Source organism: Chenopodium quinoa, unplaced genomic scaffold (assembly GCF_001683475.1).
Source record: "Chenopodium quinoa cultivar QQ74 unplaced genomic scaffold, ASM168347v1, whole genome shotgun sequence".
NCBI classification, from domain to species: domain Eukaryota; kingdom Viridiplantae; phylum Streptophyta; class Magnoliopsida; order Caryophyllales; family Amaranthaceae; genus Chenopodium; species Chenopodium quinoa.
Window position 1 is genome coordinate 60,600 of NW_018744745.1, and position 23,732 is coordinate 84,331.

The 23,732-nt window shown below is 33.8% G+C and overlaps 1 protein-coding gene across 1 annotated transcript in view; it reads right to left on the reverse strand.

Annotated features, from left to right (window-relative positions):
• LOC110703598 (SKP1-like protein 1B) overlaps positions 1–23,732 on the reverse strand; it is a 40,877-nt gene extending 17,145 nt beyond the window's left edge. Inside the window, exon 1 of the mRNA XM_021881378.1 lies at positions 23,535–23,732. Within this exon, the coding sequence (XP_021737070.1) occupies positions 23,535–23,732 (198 nt within the window). The remainder of the gene's footprint in view (positions 1–23,534) is intronic.

A 23,732-nucleotide genomic window follows, 5' to 3' on the forward strand; every position in this document is an offset into this window, starting at 1 on the left:
TACTCATCGTGAATCAAATCAACGGGGAATACAGAGCAAAAGATGCCAAGATGATAGCCTACCTGGAGGTAACAAGGAAACTTATTAAGGAATTTAAGGAATTCAAGATAGACCAGGTACCTAGGAACTTGAACACTGAAGCATACGCCCTGGAAAAATTAGGGTCAAACATTAACCCTGATGAGTTTGGAGCTATCCCGTTAGTGCACGTACTCTCACCAGCTATAGAGAAAGAGTCAACTATGAACGTCTACGAAATACAAGAAGATCCTACAAAGAAGGAAGATAGTAGCTGGACGAAACCTCTCAAGGACTATCTATTAGACAAGACAACACCAACAAGGAAGGTTGTAGCTGAAGCACTCGTCTTAAAATCTTCTAAGTATTGCCTAATCAGCAACATGCTTTTCAAAAAGTCATCAGTAGGTCCCTTCTTACAATGTTTAGAAAAAGGAGAAGCGCAACAAGTTCTACAGTCTCTACACAGCGGCGAATGTGGAAACCATTCAGGAGGGAGGAACCTTGCCAATAGGGCACTCAGAATGGGAGATTACTGGCCCAGCATAAGGAAGGACGCTGCGGAGTTTTCCAAGAAATGTTGAGCATGTCAAAAACACGCACCTTTAACACATAAGCCATCTGAAGAGCTGCACCCAACATTGACGCCTTGGCCATTCATGAAGTGGGGAATGAACATAGTGAAGCTACCCCCTTCATCAAGGCAGGGAATATACTTCCTAGCAATTATGGATTACTTCTCCAAATGGATAGAAGCCGAAGCGTACAAGGACATCAAAGACAAACATGTTATCTAATTCATCAAAAGGAACATCATAAACAGATTTGGAGTACCCATAAATCATTACTGGCAACAGGTCTCAGTTCATCACCAACAAGACAACAAAATTCTGCAAGGAATGGAACATCTCCCTCATCGCATCTACACCAAGGTACCCAGAAGCGAACGGACAAGCAGAGTTAAGCAACAAAGTCCTAATCAACAACATGAAGAAGAGATTGGAAGGCGCAAAAGGAAGATGGGTAGATGAACTACCCAACATACTATGGGAGGACATAACAACCCCAAAAGGCTCTGTAGGACATACACCTTTCTCACTAGTGTACGGATGTGAAGTAGTAATTCTAACAAAAGTAGAAGTCCCCACTTCAAGATACAGGCTGATGACAGAAGAAAGCAACCAAGCCGAGTTAATACACAATTTGGATATTGTAGAAGAGCTTAGAGAGGAGGCAAGAATGAGAATGGAAGCCTACCAACAAGAAGTAGCAAGGTCTTTCAACAAGAATGTCAGAGCAAAGGTTTTCAGAATAGGAGATTAGGTCCTCAGAAAGGTATACGAAAACACAAGAAGAGTAAATGCAGGAAAGCTGGCACCCAATAGGGAAGGACCCTATGAAATCATTAGGGTAATCGGCAATAGAGCCTACAGGCTCATTGACGAGGGGTGGAACTAGGTTGTTGAATCTAATCCTCCCTCGGTCAAAATAAATTTATAAGCACTTAACCAACCTAAATACTCATATAGAGGCAAGTCAAGGGTTAAACCCAAAGGAACAGTAATGTTCAAGCGCTCTCAATTATGCGCCTAAGCTAGGTCGAAGACAAAGATAAAGAGAGAACACTAACCAACTACCAAACAAAGAAACCAAAAAAATAAAACACTAGGATCGGGGATCAACAAGTAATCATGACAATTGTAGCAACTCGGGAAAAATATGCAAATCAATGGTTGCGAAGACTAATGGCAAACTCAATCAAAAGAGTTTGACAAGCTATCTCCTAGAGGTCTAACTAGCGCCATTTACGAGAGACACTAACTAAGAACGTCACAAATCAAACTTAATTGACAATTGTAAGCTACAAATTAATGGTATGTATCAATGTAGACACAATGCAATCTAGCATAATTCTCAAGGCCTAATTGAATTACACACATGCAAATTTCCATTAATCGATTTAATCTCAACAACTAATCAACACAATCCCCAAATTAAGCACAATGAATCAATTATACAAGTTTTACCCAATCCCTAGCAAACAACTACTCCAACATCATCATCTAATCAATTAACAACTAAAGAAATCAAGAATCAACAATATATGAAGAACAACTACAACACTAATCAAGCATCAAACATCAAAATCAATCTAAACAAACTTGAATATTAAACAAAGCTATAAAATGAGATAGAATTAGAAATGCTCATTGATAATAGAGAAGATCTTCAACACAATTGTCACCATTGAATCTTCAATTTCTCAATCACCATTGAAATTCCTCACTTTCTCTCTCTAAATTCTACTCCTAAACTAACCCTAAAAACTAGAGAGAGAAGCTCTAAACTAAGCGAAGAATATGACCTAAAATCAAAATGAAACTTGCTCTAAATCTTGCCCCAAAAATCGGGTTACAAAGATATATATAGGAGGCACGAACAAAAACCGAGCAAGATGAATACCCAAGGAGATGCGGCCGTGTGGGCAAGGAGATGCGGCCGTGTGGGCAAGGAGGCGCGCCCGCGCGGTGGGGCTGCTCGCCCGCATTCCACTGGGTTTCTTCGATCTTCATGCGCTAAGGTCTTCGAGTGGACGCGCGATACGATGATGATGAACACTAATAGTGGCAGTCCCAAAAAGCACTTGATAGTGGGTTCAACACCCCATCTTCATGAGAATATGGTTTGAGAGCGTAAGAGCTAGAACTTGGAGAATCCCCATCCTTGCATCTTGAGCTTTCCAATTGCCATGGGCTTGCTCCAAAAGCATCTTCCACCTTAGTTAATCACCAATATCAAGGCCCGGACCTCGTACAATACCTAAAACCATGAAAATAGAGCAAATAAAGGAGAAAGGAGTAGAAAAACCAACAAAATGCACAAAAGCTACAAAATAAGAGCGAAAAGGTAAAACAAAGAGCAAAAGCATAAAACGAAGCATTTATTAAGAAAGAAAGCTATGAAAAGAAAGTAAAAACAACCTAAATTCTCATCAAATGGGTGCCATTTATAACACCCATCAAATACCCCAAAGCTTACCTTTTGCTCGTCCTCAAGCAAAACAAAACCAAGGCAGAAATGATGAGCTTATTCAAACAAACAAAAAGAAGAGAAGAGACAAGAATATACACTAACTCACTTTCGTAGGAATCGCGGTCAATTTTAGCAACTAAAGACAAGTCATTTAATCCCCTAGATCGCCCTTGAGGACAAGGGATGCTCTTGTAAAGGTTTCCTAAGAGATTAACCTATGAATCTCGTAATAGTACAATCCAGGCAAAGCACGAAAAAGAAACCAAAATATAAGAAAAGCAAACAAATGTTCATGAAAGGACTTTTTGCAAATGTACAAGCGTAAATGAATGCAAATCTTTCAAAAGAAGTAAGGGAGTGCACGTTCTAAGTTATCTAAGGTTGATTGAAACATAAGATATTCTAAGCATAGAGAACTAATGAAACGCGATTCACTTCTCAAAACATTTTAGCACATTCTCCCAACTAACTTCAAATCTACTTTTAGTGAGTGTCTCTATAGTTCCTCGAAGGAACCGGAAAAACAAATATATTTGAGGTTTCTTGTCATCTTGACTTTGCATCCCCTCTCCTTAGGCTTTAACTCATAATGCCCACCCTCGATATGTGACTCAACCTCTAGGTAAGGCCTTTCCCAATGGTTGTAACGTAAGGCAAAAAGGGTGAAGGTAGGCTTAAAATTTAAAAATTTGGTGGTATCCCTAATAATGAAACAAAGAACGGGCCCTTTCTTAAAATCACAATCAAGTAGTCACCAAACAAAAACAAACTAACACCCCCAAGCTTATTCAAAGCTATACTCACAAACATATATACAAAAAGCGTAAACGCTTCTCCCCCAATCTTAAATTAAGCATTCTCCTCAATGCTTTTAAAGGGAGAATAATTCACATCAAAATATTTTTGAATTTTCTCATTTTCACTTTTTTTGTTGTTTTCAGTTTTTCAAAGCAATTGTCCTCGCCTCATTTAACTATGGACGGCTCTTACAACTTTGCAGTTATTATGTCCTTGCATTTTTTTAACTTTGGACGGCTTTTTCATTTATTCACTTGCCATTATTCACAAAATATACACAAAACACAAGCTTGCTTACAAATAGAACCAAATTCCAAACTCATATACCACAATCTCCAATAGCATGACCATTTGCTTTACAAAAACCAAAAATGGAATAAAAAGAAACAAAAGGCTAAAAGTTCTAAAGATATAGCTTGAAAAGAAGGGAAAAAGGCTTAAATGGTTAGCAAGAAGGCAAATGTAAACCCCAATGAACTAAAAATAAAGAAGATTATCCTAGAAAAGAAAAATACCACCCCGAAAAGATGTCGTTGTCCTCCCTAGATGGTTCGGTCTCGTGTTTGAGAATTATGAGTCAAGGCTCAAGATTAGGTCCGCAATAGTCAAGGATCCATGCTGCTCATGCAAGATATGTAGAAGGCTTGAAAGCAATGAAACCTTACATGGTTATAGCAAAAACTCACTATTAGCTTCAAATTCACATAAAGGGAGCAACTGCAAATTTCCAAAAACAAATAGAATTCGGCTTCAAGGTCCCAAAAGTTCTAAATGACTACCTTAGAATACTCTATCCTAGAATCAACCAAACATACTCTCAAACCGTGCACACCTTTACCATTTAAGAAGAAAAGCATTCAACTATACAAGTTCAAAAGTATTATGTCCAAAGCAAGAACAAAACAAAGATACATTGCAAATTTGCCTTGATAGAAAAAAAAATCTCTTTGGAGTTTTTCAAAATATAGAACATGAAAATGCATATACAAAGGTGCATAGCATATATGAATTAACATCCCATCAAACATAATAGAATACCCTCCCCCAAGCTTGAATGAGACAATACACTCAAACATAAATCATGAAACCATGGGAGGGGAAAACAAGGAGATCAATCCAACAAACCAACATATATCCAACAAGTCATCATCCACTGGAGAAAGAGCAAGGAATGATATTACCGGATATTAGGTGGGTGTAAATACCCTCAAATGACCCTATTAAACCTTTCAAAGCTAATATCCTCAAGAATTGAACCTTGCCTTCCATATGCTAGCAAAAATAGGAGTCAAACTTCCTTGATTCTTGATCCAAATCGACGCACCACAGTATATCAAGGCATGTACCTAGCAAAAGGCACACAAACATTTCCATGAGAAAAGTCTATCACTAGTAGAAAATATCAAAAAGGCACCCCCTAATTGGCATCGGTTCAGTCCAAACCGGTGCCAAAAATGGCCTACAAAATTGGTGTGAAGCTAAACCAGAATAAAAGGCACCGATTCACTTCAAACTGGTGCCAAAAACATAAAGGCCACCGGTTTGAACCAGTGCCTTTGTGAACCGGACCTTTTAATTATTTTTTTTAAAAAAAAGCCCTTACTATCTCCCTTTAATTAAAACCCTAAAACTAAACCTTGCTCCTTCTCTCTCCTCTCACTCCACCTCCTTTACTCTCTCCTCTCCCTTCTCGATCCTCTGCTCTCCCTTCTCTCTCCTCTAGCTCTCCTTCTCGATCTCTCCTTCCTAATCTCTTCTCTTTCTCTACAACAACAACAACACCACCGCAACAACAACAACACCGCAACAACAACAACAACAACAAAACCGCAAAGCCGCCACCACCACCGTAACATTACCACCACAAAGTTCGATGTTGTAATTTGATTTCCTCTTTTTTTTCGGCCATTTTTACCACCACCGTAACATCATCACCACCACCAGCAATTTCCTCATTTTTTCACACTTTCTCTACCCCTCGTGATGAAATTAAAGGTTTTCAGAGGTCAAATTCGACCATGAAAACTCTAGATCTGGAGTTTTCATGGTCAAATTCGACCTTTATAACCCAAATTTAAGCTAATTTTGGGGGGTTTTGGTGTAATTCGAGGTAAATTCTCTTTTTTTTCTCACTTTTTTTTTTGAGATTTTTGGTGGAATTTGAAGGTTTGAGGGTAGTGTTTCTGGGTTAGCTTTGCGTTTTGGGTTTAATTTGGTTGCCGGTGGTTGTGGTTTCATTTGGTTGTCGGTGGTTGTGGTTTCATTTGGTTGCCGGTGGTTGTGGTTTCATTTGGTTGCCGGTGGTTGTGGTTTCATTTGGTTGTCGGTGGTTGTGGGTTTAATTTGAGGGATTTTTTTTTTGAATAGCTGTAGACACCCATTTGTGTCTCCCCAAAACCAAACCCAGTGATGAGTACCTTTTGTGTCAAATCATAATCGAATGAAGTGAAAGTGTGGAAAGTTTAGTGTTGCGGATAGTTTTAATTTCTTTTCCCTTCTCTCAGTTTTTGAAAACTTATTTTAAGAAAAAATCCAATCCAGTTTGGTTGGTCCATGATATGGGTCCAATAGTAGTGTATTTGGATGGGGCTTGACAAGAGCTTTCCAACGATATATTATAAGCCCAATTCCGATGAATATTGAGGAAGTCATGGCCAATTTACTAAACTGGGCCCGGTTTGAGCCTTATATGCGGCCCAATGATCTAGGGGAGGGCCTAATATAAATTTATCATTCTTAATGCAATTAGGAATGGTTTTAGTCTTCTAGATTCTTCTAGAAGGTTCTTTTCATTCCTAATTCAATTAACATTGATAAATTGACTTTTGTTGACTTTTCAGAGTTTTAATTAAAATCAAAGAGCATTTTTGAGGAAAGATACGATTTTATCCTCCTGTACGGCAATTTTTATCTGATTCTAAGAAAACGCGTGAATATCCAGATCAGCGCCAAACGCTAGCTGTAGCGCCTGGCGCTACGCTTGGCTTGGCGATAATGTTGGCGTCTGGCGCCAATAGCCAGCGTTGTCACTAATTCAATTTTACGTGCGCCAGAACTCTGTTTTTATATTTTATCTTTTTGGCTGATTTTCTTTAAAAATAACGTGCTAAAAACTCCGTTTTCGATAACCAGTTTTCACCTACAATCATCAATTCTCTCTCATTCTCTTCAATAATCATTTACCAACTCTCATCAAGATTCTCTTGATTTCTCTCTGTCTTTTTCTAAACTAGCTTCTCTAAAATATAAAAATTTCGCATTCATTAGACTTAGATACACCTAGCCATATTCAAAGTTGCCTTCGCCCTTGACGTGAAAGGTTTAATTTCTGAGGGTTTGGCCTCAAATCTCTCTTTCAATTATTTAATTTAATTGTTTTGTTTATTATTTTCCTTGAAGTTACTAACGTGTGTATTTTGTTATTAAAAAGAGATACGAGGCATCAAAGTAGGTATTTTAATGGTTTTAATTGATATTATGATATAGAAATCATGCTTAGATTGTTATTTTGATTCCTAGTATCATGTTAGGATGTTTTCCTTAATTTGATGTTTAGGGTGACAATAATAAATTCCTATTATATATCATGTCTAGGGTAACTTTAATATTAAGTATGATTAAAAGTATGATGCCTTTTATTTTCTTCCTAATATTACGATTGTTAGTATCATGTTAGGGATAAAGATTTGATTTTTATCATTAGTGACATGCTAGGGTTTGTTATTAATCTTGTTAGTATCATGCCTAGGATCTTGCTATTATTATTATTATGCTTTAACGTTGATATGATTATTTTAATTATGATTTATGATGATGATTTTATTATTGTTATAATTGTTATTATTGTTATTATTATTATTATTATTATTATTATTATTATTATTATTATTATTATTATTATTATTATTTTGCTTGATATTATATATTGTTATTGCTTAATCACACCATTTATGCATGTTTAAAGGGAATTGGTACTTGTAATCACGCTTAATAAGATAATTAATAATCTTGTTTAGGGTTAATTATGATTATAATTCAAGTGAACGCCAATAATAGTTTTATTTGTGCATTATAATCAACCAACATACATAAACAGGTTTAGGGTTAATCCTATTGGTTGCATGTTAGTCAGAAAGCGCACATGAATACAATCTGAATAAAGTAGACGCCTATTATTAGGGCAGGTTCAAGCTCTTTTAAGTTGGATTTGTACCTTCATCCTCGAACCCTATTTGGTTCAAGACCTTATGGAGTTGACGATCTCTTGGATCGTTAAGGGGTGTAACCTTCACCTCGTGAACGGCTTACAAGTTCCTAAAAAACTTGTTGGCGACTCTTTTGCTCTATCTTCTTCCCTTTTGGACGCCACCGTACTTTAGTGTATGATCACAGTGGGGTTCAAGTTAGGGGATTAACGCTTGATATATTCCCTACAATAGCCGAACACTATTTTTTTTTGTTCCATATTACCAGATATTTTGCAATTGTTTTTTGCTTTAATTTGGTTGCAATTGTTTTTTTTTTTATTGTTCTATAATGTTTAAAAATTTCATATTGTAGTTTATTAAGGATTTTTATTAATTTTGTTGTCCAAATTTGATGCAGGTTTTACACTCCACACAGAAAAAGGATTCAAATATCAAGATGATGTAGATTTTCGTGTTTTAATTCGATGTTGTAATGTAATTTTTTTTTTCTGAAATTATAATATAATGTTGTAATGTAATGTAATAACAATTTTTTTTTCTGCAACTTGATGAATATATATATATATATATATATATATATATATATATATATATATATATATATATATATATATATATATATATATATATATATATATATATATATATATTAATGTTATTTTTATATATGATGACTCTATGTAAACCGGCTCCCCAATAGAATCTTTGAGATAGGAAGGGAGAAAAATAGGGCAAGAAGAGATGTGGTCAAACCTTTGAGAAAAAGGGGTATGAGAAATAGAAAAAGGGGTAGCTACTCCCTCAACACAAGGTCTCACATCGCCAATGAGGGCATGAAATCAATCATAGAGTCCTCAAATGAAGAACTCTCACAATCTACAACTCCCTTAAGCTCCAAAACTCCAAGGGAATCAACATCGTCTCCTTTCCACCACAATAAACAATATTTCCTTCAACTATCTCAAAACCTAAGTCCTCAAAACCGTGCATGAATGGGGGTAAAGTCATCGTAAACTCATCTAAATCCCAAAAAGCGTTCTCGATGAACTCATCCAAGAATCTATAAATATTCACATGACTCTCACAAAACAAATGTGACATTACCTCAAAAGAGTCTATGTATTCATAGATTGAAGGCTCACAAACATACACTTGAGGCTCATCAAGATGGGAAAGAGGGTTAGGATTTTCAAATTTAACTCTCTCTTCATTCTCAACTCTTTCACCATCACTCATATGCTCATCAAAGGGATCCTCACAGTCTCTTGGTTGCTCTAAATTATATTATCATCCTCAACACACACATTGGATAGGGATTTTTCATAAACAAACATCAAGAATGATAATTGGCTTTTTAGCTCTTCACTTCTCCTTCTTATCTCCTCAAGTTGCTCCTCACTCGTCATTTCAAGAGACTCCTCACTCTTTTTCATCATCTCCAATTGAAATCTCATAAGATTAAGTATCGACTCCTTATTAGGACCCAGATCATCACTAAGTTCATCATGCCTAATTTGTGCTTCCAAAGTACCAATAAGAGATTCGAAAGGTGTAGAAAGTTGAGGCTCAACAATAGAAGAAGTACAACCAAGATTGGAAGAATTAACATTAAGATCATGAGCATATGCATCACATTGGGGAGTGGGGACACAATCAAACATATGAGATTTGTCAGCTCGAGTATGCACCTCATTATCACGAACAAAAGAAGAAATAGAATTGAAATCACTTGTTCTAGGTTCACTAATGGGATCATGTGACACATCAATGGAAATCATGTTAACATTAGAAGAATTAATACATTGCACATCAAAATTAGACACATGATTACCCTTATTATGAACATCCCAAGCAAACCAAACATAAAAATCCCAAGCATCATCAATTGACAATGCTCTAAATCTACCATTATCCATGCATTAAACTTCATTCCTAGTTTGTTCATTCAAACCAAAATAACAAATCTCACAAGCCTCCCAAAGACTACAACAATGATAGTAAAAAAATCCCTCAGGTCTATGGAAATATTCACAAAAAGAATCATTGTTATATTGTGGAAATGATAGACATGCCATTTTTTATCTCACAAAACAAACAATTATCAAGTAAAAGAAAACTATATACAAAGACCTAGACTCAAGCAATTAAAAACACTCAAACATCGACATTGTTCCCCGGCAACGGCGCCATTTTGACAAGGGGTGGAACTAGGTCATTGAAACTAATCCTTCCTCGGTCAAAATAAATTTATAAACACTTAACCAACCTAAATACTAGTATAGAGGCAAGTCAAGGGTCGAACCAAAACGAACGGTAATGTTCAAGCGCTCTCAATTATGCGCCTAAGATAGGTCGAAGACAAAGATAAAGAGAGAACACTAACCAACTACCAAACAAAGAAACCAAACCAATAAAGCACTAGGATCGGGGATTAAAAAGTAATCATGACAATTGTAGCAACTCAGGAACAATATGCAAATAAATGGTTGCGATGACTAATGGCAAACTCAATCAAAAGAGTTCGACAAGCTGTCTCCTAGAGGTTTAACTAGCGCCAACTACGAGAGAACTAACTAAGAACGTCACAAATCAAACTCAATCGACAATTGTAAGCTACAAATCAATGGTCCGTATCAATGTAGACTCACAATGCAATCTAGCATAATTCTCAAGGCCTAATCGAATTATACACATGCAAATTTAAATTAATCGATTTAATCTCAACAATTAATCAACACAATTCCCAAATTAAGCACAATCAATCAATCATATAAGTTTTACCCAATCCCTAGCAAACAACTACTTTAACATCATCATCTAATTAATTAACAACTAAAGAAATAAACATAATCCCCAAATTAAGCACAATGAATCAATCATACAAGTTTTACCCAATCCCTAGCAAACAACTACTCTAACATCATCATCTAATCAATTAACAACTGAAGAAATCAAGAATCAACAATATATGAAGAACAACTACACTAATCAAGCATCAGACATCAAAATCAGTCTAAACAAACTTTAATATTAAACAAAGCAATAAAATGAGATTGAGTTAGAAATGCTCATTGATAATAAAGAAGATCTTCAACACAATTGTCACCATTGAATCTTCAATTTCTAAATCACCATTGAAATTCCTCACGTTCTCTCTCTAAAATCTACTCCTAAACTAACCCTAAAAACTAGAGGGAGAAGCTCTCAACTAAGCTAAGAATATGATCTAAAATCTAAATGAAACTTGCTCTAAAACTTGCCCCAAAAATCGGGTTACAAAGATGTATATAGGAGGCGCTAACAAAACCCAAGCAAGATGAATACCCAGGGAGATGCGGCCGTGCGGGCAAGGAGGCGCGTCCGCGCCCTGGGGCTGCGCATCCACATTCCCCTAGGTTTCTTCGATCATTTAGCGGCTTCATGTGTTCGCTAAGGTCTTCGAGTGGACGCGCGATATGATGATGATGAACACTAATAGTGGTAGTCCCAAAAAGCACTTGATAGTGGGTTCAACACTCCATCCTAATGAGAGAAGGGCTTGAGAAAGCAAGAGCTAGAACTTGGAGAATCCACTTCCTTGCATCTTAAGCTTTCCAATTGCCATGAGCTTGCTCCAAAAGCATCTTCCACTTTATTAAATCACCAATATCAAGACCCGAACCTCTTACAATACCTACAACCACGAAAATAGAGTAAATAAAGGAGAAAAGAGTAAAAAGACAACAAAATGCACAAAAGCTACAAAATAAGAGCGGAAAGGTAAAACAAAGAGCAAAAGCATAAAACTAAGCATTTATTAAGAAAGAAATCTATGAAAAGAAAGTAAAAACAAACTAAATGCTCATCAAATGGGTGCCATTTATGACACCCATCACTCATGAGCGCAGAAGGAAAGGAGGTACAGAGAAGCTGGAATGTAGTACACTTAAAGCTTTATCATTTCTGAGGAACGAAGGTATGTAGTTATTATTCCAACCTTTTTTCGTTTTTACAAAAAGAAAACAACAAAAAGAAAAACAACAAAAAGAAAAAAAAAGCAAAAAAAACAAATACTCTTCAACAGCCAGATGCAGCAGGAAAGGTACTCTTCTTTATTTAAACTCAGTCAATTCAGTTTACTTTTTACTACGAGTACTAACTTAAGCATCGGAAGGCCGTTGGGGAAACCCATGGCCACCCCTCACCCAATTTTGTTTTGCAAGGATAACAGACGCACTATGTAGGGAATATTTCAAGCATTAACCCAAACTTGAACCCCACCGTGATCATGCATTTAAGCATGGTGGCGTCCAAAGGGAAAGAAGTTAGAGAAAAAGCTCGCCAACATGAGGAGCCAGAGAGTCATAGGAGAAATTGACAGCGTCCACATCAGCAAGGATCTAGAACTTCCTCTTAAGGTTGTTACGAGGCGGAGGCGGAGGGGGAGCACTCCTTAGTGGAATCAAATTAGCCGGAACATTTTCTAGACCCTTAGAAGAAGCCCGCGATCTGATGCGACCCAGGATGGACGAAGAACTAAGCAAATCATGAGATCTTAGTGACCTAGAAGTATCTACAAAAACAGGACAAGTAAAAGCAAATTCAGCCAGTTGCAACACAACAACAATACAATACCAGCAACAAGTATGAGGAAAATCCAACAAGTACAAATAAAAAACAAAGAACCATACAGTATCAACAAGGCATAAGCAGAAACAAAAACCAGCACGGAGGAGATAAACATACCTTGATACATAGTAGGTGCAACCTTTTGCTCGGAGTTTGAATTGTCCAAAGTCTCGATATGAACAACCACTTCAGGCTGCATCAATTTGATGAAAGATCTCTCGTCCACACTCAACTCGTACAATTTGTCAATCAAGGACTTAGACTAAGAACGTTGCTTTAACTTGCTCACTGCAACCATCAAGCAAATAAGCCCAAATCAACAAAGATGAATAACAACACAAAAAAATAAGAAAATAAATACCTTCAGCCTCAATAGTGTCAATCAAGAAATCATTGTCATCACCCAACGAATAAATCCTCACAAAGAAAAACCTGTAATACCACTTCTTATCTAGCGCTTTCTCCAAATCCGTCACCAAGGGATCAGCACTATCCTTCAAACGAAGCCCAACCCGACCTTTACCACTAGTCCTAATTGTGTAAGGATAGCACAAATCCCTTACATCCAATTCTATGCCCAACTTCGCACTCAGCAAATCAAGAATTCGCAGAACTTTCCAATTTTGGGGTAATAACTGACAAGGAAAAACCCTAACCCTAGACAAAAATTGACGAACAACAGAAGAAAAAGGGAAAGTATGCCCAATTACAAAAGGGTATTCAAAGAAACACACCCAAACAGGGGCAGTCCAGTCCGCCCTCTCCATAGAAGATGGGATTTTCACCACCACACCATCAGGGAATTGCGTAACAGTGGCGATTTTTTGAACATCCTCCTACGTCATATGAGAAGGGTAGACGTCCTTAGAAGGGAAAACGTTCTAGGCAACAAGAGTCGGCTTCTTCACACCCTCATCAACCCCAACAAACACTACTTTCATTGTACCACCCATCGCAAAAACACAACGGAAACAAAATAAAGAAACAGAGAAGAACATAGAAGAGAGAGAAAATACCTGAAGAAAATTCGAAATTGGGAAAAAGAAGTGAAGTGATTTGATGCAAGCCCGCACACCCAATAAATATTGCAAAGGCAATAAACCACCCTTCAAAGTTATCGAGGCACTTGCCTTAAAACCGTCACCACGTTCCTTATTTTTGTTAATCGTTGAAATAACTTCCAAAATTCGAATATTTTTCCAACGACTCCCTTTAGGTGATTTTCATCTTCAATGCTTGAACATAAAAATTATGGGCAATTGTTGGGCCCATATTGCCAAGCAACCCAGTACATTTAGGGCAACACTCAATGATCAAAAGATACATTAAACCAAGCAAAACGAACTGATTGGTATAAGTATGGCAAGCAAGATCAAAATATCAATCATGAAGATACTTGCTAAGAATACACCTGTTGAATAGGGAAAAAGAATAAAATCAAAGAAGATCTTCTATGTTTGAATATATTCGATATCTTTGTAACCCTAGCAGCCCCTAGGTATAAATAGCAAAGCTAGACATTGTAACATTCATGTACGCTCACATATACATTAATATAAACTGATTATTTTTCTTATGCTCTCGAAATCGTGTCATTGCTAAGCAAGGAGGCCTATCCTTACTCAGTATTGTATCACTAAACTTATTCTCTTTTAGTTTAATTGTACACTTATTGCTTTATTATTGCTCTTGGTTATTGTATTCAATACTTATGGTTTGATTATTATTACCCCTAAGTCCCTAAGAAAATTCCTAGATACCCTTACTAAGATTTTCCTAAACAATGGGGAAGATATTGCAATTGAAGAATTTTCTGACGCTAAAGATTTTGGCGAATTTGCATTTATCGTTGAACCTTGCTGTAGAAAATGAGCTTCAAATACCTGATTAATGATATTTAGGAGGAGAATTTGATTGTTATTCAATGGAGATTAGGTTATAGGTTGAATACTTTGAGGTTCATCAATGGCAGTGACAACTAACATGTAGTTTTTTTTTTCAAAGTAAAGTGGTTTTTAAAATCATTAATAATTTAAAAGTCAAATATTGAACGGATAAGATTAATTAATAATATTTAAACGGTTGAGATTGAAATTAGTTACAATGGATATATTTTTTATGTAGCCATTGAATAGTCTTCCTTCTTAGAATGTGCTCCAAGACTTCCAACTTTAGCAGTAAGAGTAGGCTTCATATTTAATTGAATAATGTATGAAATAGGCTTTTATGAGGTAAACCCATGTCTTTCTAGTTTTTACCATAATATCAACATATAAACCCATTTTAGGCTTCATACAAAATATAAACTTTTGATTGAGATGGTTCTTGTTTATATATTATATATCAGGAATAATAGATTAAGAACTTCCGAGTGATATAAAGGGGTTTGATTTGTTTGATACAACAAGAATAAGTTTATTTCATTTTTATTTATTTCATTTTATGACATATATCCTTCACTTAAAATGCTCTCAATTTTGGAATATTATTTGCATCTGGAAATGTTTTATGATTGGAATCTTTTAACTCAATCATTATTATACCTTTCCTTATAATCGTTATCTTTGAGTCATCATCAAAAGTCACATTATCGATTATACTTGTATATAAATTAACAAATTTGCTTTTTTTTTTCTCCTTTTGTAGTTTCATATGGTTGCTCATTTTATAGTCAAGATACTATGTTCAATTATCATCTTTCTTGTCAACCATTTTGAAAGTTAATAAAATGGTTGCTTCTTCTGTTCCTTCCTTTTTTTTTCAATACCAATTATTTCTTCTTGCACATGAAAATGGCCATATATGCCATGATTGTAGCACTGAACATCAGCTTTGATATTAGGAAATTTTGACAATTACCACCTTTTTTTTTGGAAGAAATTACCATCTATTATTGTTTCCATTTTAGCAATTACCACCTACGTTACTATTATTTTTTTACAAAAAAATTACCACCAAGTGTTTCTTAAACACCAAAAGTTCCCACCTATTTGGCTCTCATCCACCTTATGACGTCATATGGGCCCAACATAATACATTCCCTCCCTTTTCCTCTTCTATTTCTTATTTCTTACTCGATACTTCACTTCCCTGTCTCCCTTCTCTCTCCTTCACCATTAATGGCAATTAATCCAACCTCACCCACTTAATTTTTTTAGAAAATTAACTCTCTTGCATCACATCTTCTTTCTCATTCCTAATTCCTAGTCAAAAACATTGTAAAATTGGCAAGCTTGAAATCTTCTTATTTGATATAGTCACAACCCCTGCTATCACTATCTTGCTCGTAAAACTGGCAAGCTAGAAATGTTACCCCTGGATTGTGCTTAGTCCATGAAGTCAGATTGGAAGCTTGATATCCACACTTACAGATGTGAAATTGTGTCTGCACAAAATCAAACTTTTACTTAGCCATAACTACTTGTAAATTAGAGAACCAGGTCATAATTCACAAATTGTTGTTAATTAATTCACTAATTGAACACCCTGACCCCTAATTTTAATTGCTGTAGACACCCATTTTTGTCTCCCCAAAACCAAACACGGTGATGAGTACCTTTCACGTTGAATGATAATCGAATGAAATGAAAGTGTGGAAAGTCTAGTGTTGCGGATAGTTTTAATTCTCTTCTTTCTCTCTGTTTTTGAAACCTATTTTATGATAATAGCCAATCCATTTCAGTTTGGTCCATATTAAGGGTCCAATAATAGTGTAATTGGATTGGGCTCGAAAAGAGCTTTTCAACAATATATTATAAGCCCAATTCCGATGAAAAATGAAGAAGTTATGGCCAAATTACTAAACTCGACCCGGTTTGATCTTTATATGTCGCCCAATGATCTAGAGGAGGGTCTATTATGATTTATCATTCCTAATGAAATTAAGATTGATTATAGTCTTCTAGAATCTTCTAGAAGGTTCTTTTGAATCCTAATGTCATTAGCATTGATAATTGAGTTTTAAGAGTTTTACTTAGAATAATAGAAGTGTTTTAAAGGAAATTACAGTTTTACCCCTCCTACGCTTAAATTTTATCAAAATAAGAAAACGTGTGAAAAAACTGTCTGCAACTCCACACCACAGGCTGCAGCCTCCTAAAACCTCTATTTTGAATCACCAACTCTCATTAAGAAATTCTTGCTACTCTCTCTCTCTCTTTTTCAATTATTTAATTTAATTGTTTGATTTTATTATTTTCCTTGAAGTTACTAACATGGTATTTTGTTATTAGAAAGTGATACGAGGCATCCAAATAAGTGCTTTAATTGTTTTTATTGATATTTTTATATAGAAATCATGTTTAGGTTGTTATTTTTATTCTTAGTATCATGTTAGGATGTTTTATTGCTTCCTAGTATCATGTTTAGGGTAATAACTAAAAACTCCTAATATCAAGTATGATTATTGTGATGCTTTTTATTTTTCTTTCCTAATAGCATGTTAGTATCATGTTAGGGTTAAAGCTTTGATTTTTATTGTTTAATGACATGCTAGGGTTTGTTATTAATCTTGTTAGTATCATGCCTAGGATCTTGCTATTATTATGGTTTAACATGATTATTTTAGTTATGATTATAAAGACTATGATTATTATAATTATTGATTATTTTAATGTTGCTTGATATACTTTTATTGTTATTGCTTGATCACGCCTTTTATGCATGTTTAAAGGGAATTTGTACTTGTAATCACGCTTAATATGATAATTAATAATCTTGTTTAGGGTTTATATGATTATAATTCAAGTGATCGCCAATAATAGATTTATTTGTGCATTAATATTTAACCAACATAGATAAACAGGTTTAGGGTAAACCTAATGATTGCATGTTAGTCAGAATGCGCACATGAACACGAGAAGAATAAAGTAGAGGCCTATTATTAGGGCAGGTTCTGTCTCTTTTAGATTGGATTTGTACCTTCATCCCTGAACTTCCAGTCTTGGTTCCAGACCTATTGGAGTTAACGATAACCTGGATCGTTAAGGGGTGTAACCTTCACCCTGTGAACGGTTTACAAGTTCCTAAAACTTGTTGGCGACTCTTTTGCTCTAGCTTCTTTCCCTTTGGACGTCACCATGCTTAAGTGTATGATCACAGTGGGGTTGAAGTTTGGGGTAATGCTTGAAATATTCCCTACAATTACAAAACCCTAATTTGAACTACATTAATTCAATCCCCAAAATGAAAATCAAAAACCCTAACATCAACTGAAACCCCCTAAATTAAGATGAACAACATACCTTTCTTTGTGAATGCGCTGTAGCAACAACAATTCTTGTTCCTCAATTTTGGGTTAGAGAAGTGAATTGCAATGTTTTCGATTTCTTTCAGTTAAAAAGTGAACCAGGGGAGTGAAGTATCAAGTGAAAAATAAGAAATAGGGGGGAAAAGGGGAGGAAAGGTATTATGTAGGGCCCACATGATGTCATAAGGTGGTTGAGAGCCAACTAGGTAGAAACTTTTGGTGTTTAAGAAAACAGTTGGTGGTGATTTAAAAAAAATAATAGTAGGTGGTAATTGCTAAAATGGAACAATAGTAGGTGCTAATTGTAAAAATTTCCTTGTTATTACTTATTTGATACACCCTGTCCTCAATAGATCATTGGCAGAGGTTTCACTTCGATAAAAGCTAGGGAGTTTGATATGAAATTAATACTAATTAAGCAACGGAGTAGTTGAGCAAGTAGGGGTCGAATCCCAAGAGATTTAGGACTAACTAATTAAACCGACTCAAATTAATACTAATTAAGTAACCTATCAATATCGAGAAATCTAAGCAAAAACAAATATTAACTATTAAGCAACGGAAATAATATGAAATCAATCAATAACTAAAAGACCTCTAATATTATCCCTAGTAATATGAATCAATGCTATAGAACAATCTATCCCTTATCCCTCAATTAAACCAATAAATATTCCACAAGACAAATGCTCCCTATAACAATACTAAGAATTTCTTTTAATCTACTAGTAGTTTCCCTAACATGCAATCATACCTAGTTTCATTGAAACATACATATTAAAGAGATTATGAACGACATCTTATAAATCCTATCAAGAAAAATTAGCTATTCTCATGCATAAAGGTTCTTACTTTTAATTAGGATTCTGAAATTATTAATTAAGAATCAACTCTCGTTGCAAACCTAATCACATTCAATAACACTATTCTTAATTGTTTATTGATGATAAAACCAACCCTAATAACGAAGAATTATATATTAATTAAATTGGGAATTGAGAAGCAATTAACACATTAATCCACATTAGGGTTTAACCTAACCCTTGATTATAAAACTAGTCAAACATGATAAAAAAAATAAATAGAATAAACAATAAGAGAAAACATAATAATAATAATAATAATAATAATAATAATAATAATAATAATAATAATAATAATAATAATAATAATAATAATAATAATAATAATAATAATAATAAGAGAATAAAGGAGAGAAAATACTTGAATTGAATTAATGGAATTTTGAAAGTAAATCTTCAATGAACAAAATTTGGAAGAACAAAAAAGGAGAATAAAATATCGTAGAAATAAAAATAACTTAATGTTAAAACTCCCTCTTCTATCTTAAAATTAACCTATTTATATCCGAGTACAAAACTAGGAAATTCTATCTTATTAGGACTCTAAACGCTTAGCTAAAAGAATGACTACAAGCGGGTTGTGGCAGGGAATAATTCGCCACAGGCAGGTTGTGGAGTAGGCGGCCAAACCTTCCATTTCGCACTAAACACATCTTTTAACAAATCAAACCACGATTAAGGCTAACATCTAGAAAACCGAGCCCTTTTCCTACAAAAACAAAAGTAAAAATACCAAGGAGAGCAATATCAAAATATAAAGACGGAAAATTTGATAATTACCACCATCTATAGTAGGCAAAATTGAAATTACCACCTCATGTTTTTTTTACAAAAAAAATTACCACCTAGTTTTTTCCAAAACTTTTTAAACTCCCACCTGTTTGACGAATGATGTTATCATGGGGCCTAATTTCACGTTTTCCCTCTCTCCTCCCTTGAATTCCCCTGCTTCCTTGCCTTCCTTCTCCCTTTATCGAATTCTTCTTTGAAATTTGATTTCATTTTATCATAAAGAAAGACAGCCAATTTGGGAAGAAATAATAGCACAAAGATTACTTGAACCTGGAGTCATAACAAATACAATATGTATAACATGAGTGTATTTTTTCCCATGTAATAAATATATACTTATTTGCAAATTGTTAATTAGTGTTTAATGGTTATGGCTCCACGATTATTAAACTTAAGAATTAATTATGTGGTTTTAGACAATAGTTGAATGCCTATCATGCAACTTTTTACTATTACAAACATTTATAAATCCATATCAAGTGAAATCAAAAGCAAAGTTTTGTGAGTGTACATAACTCGATAAATTCAAATGACGTACAAATTCATGCACAAAATCTTGAAACGTGAATTTTGATGATTTAATCTATTTAATTCAACTGGTTTGAAACCCAAATTGACATCTTTCTTACATACATACGGAGTAACCACACTAAAAACAGTAAAAGTATATTCTAGTAAATTAAAACAATTATGAATTCCAGCAGATCTAATCATATATTATAAAATCACAACCGAGTTCATGTAAAAGTATATAAAATGAGCAAAATAACATTTAATAAACAAAAATACCCTTAGGTGCACATTACAGGCTTACACCCTAGTTTAAACTCCGTCTATTCAAGAAAAAATTGACACAGCAAATTATACACACATGCTGATGCATTATTTTGACCCTTGGTCCTTATGATGTTATAATCAATTATCATAAGTTAAACTTAATAGGCACAATGTGATTGGCTGAAATTACACACGTCAACACTTGCTTTTGATTTATTTTGTAATGCCAATTTAATTGAAATCATTTTTTAATTCTACTATTATTTATAAATTCAAAAAAAAATCGTAATTTCTTAAAATCATTTTGGCTTCCATAAAGAATTACAAAAAAATTTGATTTAAATAAAATAAAAAAGTATCATCCTTCTTCATCCAAATCAAAATAGTTTTAAATTTTTTCAGTTCAATTCATTCAATGATTCAATATTAGTTTTGATTAATTTTATCATTGAAAAATAAATCAAAAATAATGATAATGGGTAAAATTTCAACCTTCATTTTGCACCATTTAATGTAATGTATGGTACTCATTTTAGATGATCACTATAAAATCAACTATTTTATTAATAAATAGAAATTTGCACAATTGTATTTCATATAATACAAACCTGAAAACATGATAGATCAACTTATTTTATATATTAGTTCTAAACCCTTAAAAATTAAATCAAACATAAAAACATTCAATTTTTACCTCAATGAAAAAAAAAATTAATTCAATATAATAACTTAATTAGCCCTAAAAATTTAATTAAAAACCCTAAGAAACTCGAAAAAATCAAAAATAAAATAAAAATAAATAAAAAAAAACAAATAAAAAAATACTTACAAGCATAACATCAAATAAGGTGTCTTGATCAAGTTTTTCCATGAACTTTTCTTCCCACGACTTAATTATGCCATCATAAGCGTCACGACAAGTTCTTTTAGCCTCGTACATCTTGCAGTACTCGATGACCTTACCAAGAGTTTTTCCGTCGACATTTGGTCACGGGATAATGTGGCCTTGGATGTCGCCGAGATCGGCTATCATGTGCTTAATTATTATAGATTGTAACGCAACATTTTCATTGACATAGAAAAACTCCTTATCATTAGTCTTAAGGACGATCTTCTTCGGTGAACAAGCGTAGGAGGATGTTGACTGAAAACTTGTTGGAGGCTAGGGTCGAAAATGGTCAGATTAGGGCAGTATTTATAGCAAAAACAAAATACTACATCATTTCTTACAAATTAGGGAAAGAAATAATTTGTAAGAAATAATTTTGTTACTTTTTTTTAATTGAGGAAAGTGGCAAAGAGTCACTAGAATGCATTACTGTAATAGTTAAACTAAAATATGCGTATTAATTTACGTCAATTATAGATGAATCGGATTACCATAAATCGTTGGTAGTAATTACATCACTAGATATTGTTAACGAATAAACGAAAATTGGCGGTAATTACCACTAAGAGAATACGCGCAATTACTGATGGGAAATACCGATGGCCACTAAAAGTCTAAAATACGTCGTTAAATATGTAATAATGTTGAAATTCAATCAAGAGGAGATTATCAATGTTGTTTTCTTGATAATGTTCGTTAATGACTTGATTAATGATTGTTGCATTTAATTAAAAGGCGATTCTTCCTGAGGAAGAGCATTTATTTGATACCTAATTAAAAGTTTAAATTATGTTAGAAGGAACATCCCATTATTATTTCTTAGATCTGATAGATAATTTCAACATTTACATGCATGCAAAATTTACAGATCAAAAACATTTTTCGATGATTTTTATTTGGTATTATCGGAAATACTTTAACCAAGTGACCGATGACTACTAAAAACTGTTGGTATTTTCGACGGCCACAAAACTTGCGGAAAATACCAACGAAACACAATGAAGAAAATAAATGAAAAAATCCTGCCACTGTCCCCCACCAATAGCCACTCACAACACCAATCTCAAAAAATAAAAAGAAAATAAGTTCCAAGAGACAAACAAACTAAGAACTTAAGTAAACTTCAGAAAGTTAAAAAAAAAAAATTCAAATTATTATCTAGATTTTATCTATCTTTACAAAAATCCAAATTATTTTATATCAGCATAAGGGGAAAAAATGTTGATTTTACCACTTTTAGAGAAACAAAATTTTAATGTTACCACTATTTAGCAAATTTTGCCCTTGAAAAATTAATTGAAGAATTTATATAAATAATTGAATAGGTAAAGAAGTTGGAGGAAATTATACATTTTGAAATTTTGTGAAAAAATAAGGGAAAATAGCCATAATTTAATTCATATAAATAATTTTACGGACGTAATTTGGTTATACTTAATGTAATTTAAATTTGATTTTTTCGTTTGTAAAAACAATTTTTTTTTTGTAAGTGTTAATCAATTTATTGATGTACGTAGAATTCGAGGTTTTATAAGAGTGATAAAATAAATAAATAATCCGAATAGTTTTTCAGCAATGTAACATTCCATTTAAGACCCATATATGTTTGTAAGATACTTTTGCAAGAGTTAAATGTCTCATAGCCTCCATCAGTTTTAAATATAAGGCCTATCAACAGAATAAACATGCATGTTTACATAGATTTTACCATGCTTTCGACCTTTCGATCAACTTATAATTCAACTACGATTATCAATAAGATTCATAAGATCAAAATACCAAATATAATAATCTTGTTATTATCATAACTTTTACGGTATTATCTATTGATTTATTTCTAACACGTAGTTATTATTATATTTATAAATCAACATATAATTTATATATTCAACTTTTAAAAGTAGAAAAACTATATATAGTGGTATCTTCTTAACTAGGAATTTTATCAATTCTGGAGATATATGTAATTAATGTATATTGATAATCTCATATCATAGCGTCATATGATAGGTTAACAATTAATGAATACAATAATTTAGTATCTGTTACGATAAATACTTCAATAAGGACCATGTTTTTTCTATATCCATGAAATGGTTAACCAATAAATGAGATACTTTATTGACACTAAAAATAAATATATATGAAAAATTAATTAAAAACAAAACTTGGTAGTTTTAATTATTACCCTTTCGTCATCTATCTTATCAAACATTAGAATGTAAAGAAAAACAAAAGAAAAAATTGAACAAAATCAATAACAAATCAAATTATTAAATCAAAGAAAAAAAAATACTCACAAGAATGAGTTTAAACAGGGTCTCTTGGTCAACTTTGAGGAAGTCCTTATGCCATTGCCTGATTTCATCTTTAGTGGTTTCGGATTCAGGGTTATCGACAACGTGCTTGTTGCAGTACTTTATAATCTTAGAGAGAATTTTAGAGTCTACATTAGGCACTTGAATAAGATTGTTGCAGTCGCTGAGGTCTTTGATCAT